This window comes from Portunus trituberculatus, chromosome 41 (assembly GCF_017591435.1).
Source record: "Portunus trituberculatus isolate SZX2019 chromosome 41, ASM1759143v1, whole genome shotgun sequence".
NCBI classification, from domain to species: Eukaryota; Metazoa; Arthropoda; class Malacostraca; order Decapoda; family Portunidae; genus Portunus; species Portunus trituberculatus.
In genome coordinates this window covers 21,038,441-21,048,440 of record NC_059295.1, presented here as the reverse complement: position 1 = coordinate 21,048,440, position 10,000 = coordinate 21,038,441, and the positions used below count along the sequence as shown (strand labels likewise).

Below are 10,000 nucleotides of genomic sequence, written 5' to 3'. Positions count from 1 at the left end.
CGGGGAATGGTCACTTCTTTCCACTTCCGTTCCAGCGGAATCCGTTTAGCGGACGAGTTAACTTGAATCCATCTCTCCTTGTGCGGTGTTGCATTCGCTGTTTTCTAAGAATTAAAGTGCTATAATAATTTGGATGAAACACATATTAATGATAATCAGAAATATTGTAATTGATACATAATATGTTGTACATGTATATGTGTGCGAATTTGTAAAGGACAATTTAAAATTATGCGGAGAAAACGCCCGTGAATGGAGAAGAGGCAACACTGTCTCAGTGTGATGCCGATGCGCTCTGCTACACCGATAGGCTCCCTGCTGTTAGTGTGTTCTTTCTCGAGGTGAGGCTCGAGAAATCCCACAAGGTCATCGAAGGAGTCTGGCGTCATTCTATAGGCTGCATAGAATGAACCTGGGTCAGCCCTCTTTTCAAAAGCCATCAATACTGCCTTTTCTCCACGCATAGGCCTCTCTAGGAGAAGACGTCGTGACCACAACCTTCCCCTCCTCCTGTCCCGATTTTCCTCTTCTTGTGCAGCCCTGAGTACCCAAATGGCTAAAACATCTTTGTTACGTTCACCGGTTAAATGGGTAAGATTGGCATCGGGGAGCCGGTGAACAATAACAATAAAAAAAAAAAAACACTGCAGGTTCAACTGGTGAGGATATGCAAAGGGGGCACTTAGAAGCTATTTAATAACCCAATAACAATGAAACTGACATACACATATAGATATAACATGAAACACATGAAACTGACATACACATATACATATAACATAGAAATCAAATACAACAATAAAGAACCCAACTTAATACCTAACAATAATACTAATCCTATATGGAGGCAATGTGGAAAAAACGGGACGAGGGGAAGTGATACTTATGAGGTGTCGCAGTGGTGAAGTACTGGGTGATGTGGATCCCACGGTAATCCAAGAGGCGTTGTGTTCACTGGTTGAGGCCTTGACCTCGACTGACTTCCAGTTTTTTTTGTTTTGTTTTTTAGCCATCACCCTGTCTTTGGTATTAGGCCATATATTTATCTTATTGTTTTTTTGTGACATATTTCTTTAAAATTAAGCCTTTTATTTTATTTTACAAATATGCAGTTTTTTATTGGTTTATCTATTTATTTATTTTATTTATATAGTTATTCTAATTTAACCTTTTTTTTTTTTTTTATTTGTTTTAATGTTAACATAAAATATCCACACACATTTCTCATGCACGCTTCATTCACACAAGGATCCTATACCTATCTCAAAACTATTGTCCTTTGTCAGGGCATGGGGAAGGGAGGGATAACTCACAATCACACAGGGTGGCTACGTAGCATCACTACGTATTGCATATATACATGAAGGGAAAACATTCACATTAGATCACGCAAAATTGGAATCATACACGCTTTCATACTTTTATTTACATAATATATATATAATTTACATAGTGGAGAATAAATAACATAATATATACACATAAATCACAACTCTCTGATTAAATTGGCCTCAGTCAGGTAAATCATCAGTCTATCGACCACATCCGGGTGTTCATCACCCAGGAGGGTGGTTTGCGTTAGCGGGAGGCCGCGACCCCGGCAATACGCCGCCAAGGGCCGCCTCTCCTCACGATAACGCACACAGTGAAGCAGGATGTGCTCGACAGAGAGGGTGACATTACAGCTGGAACACTGTGGTGGGAAGGCGTTGGCGATGTAGGGGAGCATGTGGGTGGGGAGGGTGCAGCCCATCCTGAGGCGTGCGAGGACCACCTCCTCCCGCCTTGTGGGGCGATTGGAGGAGGCCCACTCGCCCAGGATAGGTTTGGTGGTGTGGAGGTGGAGGTTGTCCCAGTGACTCTGCCACAGGAGTTTTGCTGATGATTTAACAACTGAGAGACATGACTGCAGATCCCGACGGAGGTTCCACGCTCCCTCGAGCTCTGCAGCAGACCGAGCTAGCATGTCAGCCTGTTCATTCCCGCGTATACTGGAATGTCCAGGCACCCAAACCAGTGAGAAGGATTTATGACATGAATTCAGCTTATTAATGATGTTGCCCTGGATTTCATTTGTATCCGTGCGGCCGGACTCTATTGCCTGAAGGGCTGACATAGAGTCCGAAAAAATGACAATTGAATTATGAAGTGAATTTAAAGCATAACCTATGGCTTTGTCAATAGCAAAAATTTCAGCAGAAAACACCGATGTATGGGTAGGCAGCCGGAACCTGAGGGCACATTCACACGACCACACACTTGCACCCACACATTCACCTGTCTTGGAGCCGTCTGTGTAGAGATGTAGGGATGGAGGGAGGCCAGCGACGAGGGCTCGGAAGTGGTGTTGGAGCTCCACCAAAGACTATATAAATAAACAAGACTGGAAAGCATCAATTTACCGTGTAGCCTAGGGAAACTGGCAACTCTTCTTGATTGCGGTTCACTCACGCGATGGCGCTGCTGTTGCAGCTTAAGATCAAGATCAGCACCGTTGATCCGTCTGCATGTTTACATGTGTCAACACTCAAACAAGTGGGCCCACAGCAGTGACAGGTTACACGCCGCATGTTCTCAAGAAATCCGCAAAAATGAACACTAGAGTGGGGCATCCATGTGTTATTTGTTGCAGGACAAAGGGCACCCACCCACACGTCTTGGTCTTCTATCGCTTTCCTAAAGATCATGACAGGTAAGTACTGGTGTATAACATGTGGATCGTAGTATACTTGATTTGGTTGAGACCTGTACAAATCAGTATAAACCTGCATGATATTTGTTTGCTTATGCTTGCCTGCTTCTGCTATATTTGTAACAGCTTCCATTCTAAAATCTAGGCCTGTTGTTTTGGTAATTGTTTATGTTTATAATTTCCAATGAACTTATTAAACTTGCTTAGATATGTGCTTTTCCTTTCATGAGAATTCCAGATTTCTGGATAACACTTAAAAAAAATTCATTGCACTCAAAATTGGCAAATAAATAAAAATATGACTTACAAAAACATTGTGTTTGTATTTACCATTAATATGCAGAAGTAATCCATGTGTAGAGCACCAAACAGGTACAGTATGTACGCATATTACTTTCTTACTGTGCAGTACCCAACGCCAACAAAAAACACCAAACACAACAGTTACAAAACACAGGAATATTACATATTTTCAGCATACTGTTTTATCTCTTTTCAGTACATAAAGTATGCATATCAAACACTGTTCTGTATTTCCATATAAATGAAAGAAAATGAAGAATTCAACTGCAAAAAACATACTCTGTGAAACTTTAATTTTTTTCCTGATTTTAATTGTTATTTTTTGGCCTTAAAAATCTGGATTTCTGGCCTTTTGAGAGTATTAAGAGCCGAATTAATGGAGTTTATATGTATGTATATATATATATATATATATATATATATATATATATATATATATATATATATATATATATATATATATATATATATCTGTAATTTGGCTTATTTGAACCAATTTGAAAATATGTAACTAAGTAGGTGACATGTAATTTACCAAAGTACATTATAAATAGAGAAAGTACACACACACACACACACACACACACACACACACACACACACACACACACACACAGAACAGTGGACATCTGGAATAGCTTAAGTGAAATAAGTGAAAGGGTGGTTACTGCAGCCACCATACACATCTTTAAAGACAAGCTAGATGCATAGCTATAGATATGGAGACAGGATAATGTGCCATGCTGTACAGCACAACTATAGGTAAATAAACACACACACACACACACACACACACACACACACACACACACACATAATGTACTGTAGTACAGTACATATTTACTTCATCCACCTGTGACCCCGTTCAAGCTCCCTTGTATCCAACTTGAGTTATAAGTATATCATAGAGATATATGTATATTGTACATGTGCGATAACTATTTATAATTAGTGAGGCGACACACACACGTGTGTGTGTGTGTGTGTGTGTTCACTGTTTGATCTGCTGCAGTCTCTAACGAGACAGCCAGACGTTGCCCATTACGGTGCGATCTGAGAGCTCATTATGTGTGTGTGTGTGTGTGTGTGTGTGTGTGTGTGTGTGTGTGTGTGTGTGTGTGTGTGTGTGTGTGTGACTCCCTAATTATAAATAGTTATCGCACATGCACAATATACATATATCTATGATATACTTATAACTCAAGTTGGATACAAGGGACCTTGAACGGGGTCACAGGTGGATGAAGTAAATATGTACTGTACTACAGTACATTATTGGTAGTGTGTGTGTGTGTGTGTGTGTGTGTGTGTGTGTGTGAGGAAGGAACTCAAAGCGATTATTCAAATCGTTGTGCTGTTTGTTTACAAAGGCGTTAGTTTACGGTTCACTCAATGGATGGCGCTGTTTGTTATCCACTATTCTAGCGGTATCTGGCATCTTTACTGGCGACACGAATTTCTTATGGTGAATGGCAATCTTTCCAGTCTTGTTTTATCTATAGTCTTTGGCTCCACCTCGGTAACAATAGCCTTCTTCCCCTGAAGCCAGTTGATTTTGAAGGTGGTGGCGGGATGTCGAATGGGGCCGCGTGAATCCAACTTCGGGACAGTAGCGGGACTTCATGAGACGGTGACGTGGAGGGTTCATGAGACGGTGATGTGGAAGGTTCATGAGACGGTGACGTAGAAGGGGATGTGGAGAGGTGGCGAACGAGGTAGCAAGCGGAGGAGGTGAGGGTAGTGGAGTATCTTCCTCTTCCTTTCGCATCGTTGACCACGCCATGTTGTCCTTGATGCTGTGTTCACAAGCGGACCAGCGTTGGCCATCCCATCCGCCGCTTCTCCTGTGACGTCATAAACACGGGAAAACGGACAAACACAACGGAGACGGAAGACGTTAAGACGTTGGTGTGAACCGGGCCTAACACTACTTATGGTGATGATGTGATGGTTTTTCACTCTCTCCCTCAAAGACCAGCCGCTGCCGACCAGGTTTTGGTGTCTCGTCCGCAGCTAGAGGAAATTCGTCGCCAGGTTGCAGGAGGCATGAGGTCAACACTGGTGTTTCTCCGATATCATTTGGAGCGGATGGTCAGGAAGGAGAAGTCCCGCGACAAATCTGAAGAGCTGGAGGCGTTCATGGCCGAAGCCGTAGATCGTCTCAGGTGATATTGTGTGTCTGTCGAATTGCCAATCAGATATTGTGCACGTTGAAAAATGTTTAACACCTCTTGGAACGCCTATGTGTTTTATTGCTTTATGTTGCTCAGGCCTGATGAATTCAAGGGAACTTCATTGTTAGTGACCAGACGTTTGACTCCCAGGGTGACACAGTTTGACCTAGCAAAACTTGACCGTTCGGCTGGACTGACGGCGTGGCAGGAGGAGGAGTCAATAGCACTGAGTCAAGTGGTGCAGCAACAGATCCACGCCCATCAGCACCCTGACAACTGCACCGCCGCCAGGAAGCTCCTGTGTCCGACTGACAGGGTATCTTTTAATCTACTTGTCATATATATATATATATATATATATATATATATATATATATATATATATATATATATATATATATATATATATATATATATATGAGAGGAAGAAGAAAGCCTTATGCAGCTAGGCCGCAGTAGGAGGAGGCATGCTGTTAGAAAGATCAATAGAGCAAGATATATATATATATATATATATATATATATATATATATATATATATATATATATATATATATATATATATTGCTCTATTGATCTTTCTAACAGCATGCCTCCCCTCCTACTGCGGCCTAGCTGCATAAGGCTTTCTTCTTCCTCTCATCCCTATTCTGTTTAACCCTCTAATACAAGAATTATCAGTATGCTCAGTCATTAATATCTTTCACCGGTAAATTCTGGAACTCCCTACCTGCTTCTGTATTTCCATCTTCCTACCGCTTGACTTCTTTTAAGAGAGAGGTGTCAAGACATTTGTCCCAGGCTTTTTGACTAATTCTTCCAAATCTTTTTATGGAAGCTGCAATTCCAGTGGGCCTTTTTTTCCTTTCCTTTTTTTTTTATACCTTAATCAGTTCTCTCTTTTACACACACACACACACACACACACACACACACACACACACACACACACACACACACATATATATATATATATATAGAGAGAGAGAGAGAGAGAGAGAGAGACGAATGCGCGACACTTATGTAAGTACTCAAGAATTTCAAATTATCTTTTTTTTTCTGCTTTGTTTTTAGTGTATTTATTATCATTTTACCATTTTCAGTACAATGATCCTCATGTCCTGTTTTCTATTGTCTATTAATTCGTTCATAGTTTCTTTCTTCTCTCTTTCTCGCTCTATTTATCCTATTGCACAAATTGACAGATCATTGCAGGCCTCGGGTCAGTGATTCACTTCATCATACCGTGCCTCATGGCTGCCCACACGAGTGGCAGAACCGCGGTGCTGTACTACAAAAGGCAGGATCGCCTAGGTGCGGTGTGGGAGAATATTTTCCTTCCGCTCGGTCAGGCGTGCTTTAAATCATCATCCATCGTCAAGGTCCCGTGGCCAGGTAAGAACACAATAAAATAAGGGGAACTGCACGCAACCATCCGGCCTACATGTCCCTGTATGAAGTATATCTACCTAGGCATTTTCACATATACTGTAATACCAATCCACAAATTTGTGTATATATTTTTTTAAGCTTCCTTATGATTAGTTTTAGCACAAACATGGTTACTGACTCCGTTCCATTCATGTGCTACTATATTTGAGAACCAATTCTTTCCTACCTCATTCTTCAATTTAGAGCAGATGTTTCAAGCTTGGACTCGTTATTTTTTGTTCTATTATGGTTACTGATCCTAAGAATTTTGTTTACATCTCCTATATTATAACTCTTATACCACTTAAAGATTTCTATCAGGTCCCCTTTCCTACGTCTGTCAAGGGAATACAAATTTAACATAACAGCTTCATTTTCGCTTTATAGGGAATCCTCATCCCTTGTATCCTGTTAGTCATTATCCTTCTAATATACCGGAATCCTTCCTGTAATAATGGAACCAGAACTGTACAGCATATATCTAGATGAAATGTGACCACCGCCAAATAAGAATTTGATGTTACTTTAAGACCTCTGCTTTTAACATTCCTAGAAATTAATCCTAGCGCCTTGTTTGACTTGTTTCAGGCTTCCATGCATTGTTTTCTTAGTCGGAGGTCAGAGCTACTATAGCCCCTATTTTTTTTTTTTTCTTTTTTTTCTTTTCGTCCTTTGAACCTACCAGAGCTTCGTAGTTTATTGTATATTATGCGGATTTCTTTTGCCTATACATTTGTTAATATCAAACAGTATTTTCCATCTGTTTGTCTCTTCTTCTATCCTATCCAACTGTGCCTGCAAAACAACACCATCCAAATCAGACCTAATTAATGTACATAGGTACTGATTTCTATGTTGTCCCAACAATTACTTGGTCCATTCGGATTTGGATTTACTATAACTCTGTTGCATACCGCATAACAACAAGCTAATCCAGCCTAATGCCTCTCCTTTTATTCCATACGCCCTAACATTTCTCAGGAGCCTCAAACATGCGCAAACTGCTCCTCCTGGGTGGGTCTCCTCACGTATAACATACAGTACGCAGTCAAAGCTTTCTTTATTCTTCGTGCCTTATACCTGATAAAATCCCTTGGGACCAATCTTTGCCCGCCTGGCTACCTTCACTCCATAACTGTTTTTAGCTTTACTAGTTAGCCTCCTAATTCTTCTAATTCATTTTATGACGGCTTAAAAACCTCTTTCCCTCTACCTTTAATCTTATGGTGTAGACTGCAAGACGCCCAAATATAGTGAGGAGTGCAGGTGTCCTGGTGGTGTGTGGCATGCGGATTTTTTTTTTTTTTTTTATTTATCATTTTGTTTTGCGCTATGATCTATAGCGCCTGTAGGTATACTTGAAGAGTATGTAAAGTGCTGTTCAGCTTCCACCCATTAGTGGCGCAGGCAATTTTATTTATAGTGGTATCCATATTAGGGCCCATATCACCACCCAAGCGCATCTTTGGTGTAACCACCTAGAAACCTGGGTATCATGGTGACATGTAGGTAACTTTAAACCAGTGGTTCTCAAACTATGAGTCGCGACCCAAAGTTGGGTCGCGAGATCAATTTTGATGGGTCGCAGGGACACAGGAACATTAACATGCTTTCAGTGTCTCAGTGTATTTCAGTTACTAAATTGAATTATTATTCTTTAACCACAAATTACTTTTGTTATGTATGTTCATCTTCCCCCCACCTCCCTCCTCCTGGGCACCACGTAATGGTGTCTCTGACAGGAATGACTCCTGTATCAAACGCGTATGTTGGACTGGCAGTGGGCCCATGCAGGCTCGTGTATATAACTATAAATCATTGTACATTTTCTTTCTCTTTACCTTACTCTGGGTCGCGAAGGAATGAAATGTTCCAAATAGGGTCGCTCATGAAAACGTTTGAGAACCACTGCTTTAAACCATTCGACAAATGGCATAGCTTCAAAGCGGTATGTGGTGGGATTCGAAACTACGCATGTACGTACATCTGCCCGATCCCACGCTCACCACCTTATCCACTATGCCAGGATGTGACGGGCAGCTGAATTTTATATGAATTGGTTTCGTTCTCTGTAAATGAGAAATTTACATGGAACGCAATGTAACATACGTATATCCTTACTTATGTAAGATTTTTTTTTTCGTATTTATGACAATTACTCTTCTTTTACATGAATATATGATAATAATGATGATAATAATAATGATAATAATGATAATGATAATAATGATAATAATAATGATAATAATAACAATAATAATAACAATAATAATAATAATAATTACTACTACTACTACTACTGCTACAACTACTGCTACTACTACTGCTACTACTACTGTTCCTACTACTGTCAGTACTATTACCACTACTTCACAGGCACCAATGACAGCGAGTGTGTAGAATTCCCAAAAAATGAAAAAACTGTACCCAAGACTCCCTTGAAGCCCCTCGGCGTGCCTCGAGACATCGCCAGTCGCCTCCATAAGTTTAATGACTATCCCGGCGCCTGGTGGGCAGGCCAGTTCGCTAAGTACGTGATGCGCTTGCAGCCTGATGTATTGAAAATGATTGATGCCATTAAGAAAGACCTAAACTATAGCCACCCGATCGTTGGGTAAGTATTGAAACTATTCTATAGTTTCGTTTTCCTTTATAATCATGTAGTGTGATTCCTGTAATGTTAGCGGCGTTCCTTTGCTGTGTTATGTTTACATGCACATGGTTCAAAGTGCGACGTTATAGGTAGAATAGAAAAGCAAACACATATGTACAAAATCCTGTCCGGGTGTAGGTTGGGCTTCCTCACTCGGGGCAACGGTTTCCTAGCGGTTGGGCTTTGAGATAGTATCCCCTTTAGCCCATAACTTCCCGTGAGAAGCCCACATGGTATAAAAAAATAAATAAATAAAAAACTCTTAATGAACACAACCAGAGTTTTAAAATCTGTTATTAAGGGAACATATGAAGACATTACTAAATTGTTTTCCCACATGCCGAGAGGCTGAGAATAGAGGTGAAAGGAAAACAACCGGAAAATTATGACTTTCCTGTACCTTCCGCTAGATGTTGCTGACAAACAGTGTGAACGCATAACTTTACTTGGTCATCGGTATGTTAACATTATAACCGATTGATGATGAATCCATTCACTCGTGAGAGGAATTGACAAGTATATCCACTTTACGCTTTTATTCTATCAATTAGAAAAAATCTGCATAATACGGTCTCAGACGTCCCAAACAGTGGAAGGGTAAGAAGCAAAAGACAATCACGGCACTGTAGGGGAAACAACACGTTAAACTATCATGCAGTGGTTCTCAAAGTGATCAATATCGACCCCCATGGGTCGACTGAACCATCCAAGAGGTCGATGAACATCCAGGGGGTCGAAAGGGGGTCG

The 10,000-nt window shown here is 40.7% G+C and overlaps 1 protein-coding gene across 3 annotated transcripts in view; it reads left to right on the top strand.

Annotated features, from left to right (window-relative positions):
- LOC123516985 (alpha-(1,6)-fucosyltransferase-like) overlaps positions 1-10,000 on the top strand; it is a 32,577-nt gene that overhangs the window by 11,298 nt on the left and 11,279 nt on the right. For 2 of the 3 annotated variants that reach the window (XM_045276789.1, XM_045276791.1), the window contains exons 4-7: positions 4,969-5,160; positions 5,266-5,485; positions 6,375-6,564; positions 8,977-9,214. In XM_045276789.1, coding sequence (XP_045132724.1) covers positions 4,969-5,160; positions 5,266-5,485; positions 6,375-6,564; positions 8,977-9,214 — 840 coding nt within the window. The remainder of the gene's footprint in view (positions 1-4,968; positions 5,161-5,265; positions 5,486-6,374; positions 6,565-8,976; positions 9,215-10,000) is intronic. The other variant, XM_045276790.1, reaches the window with a different exon arrangement.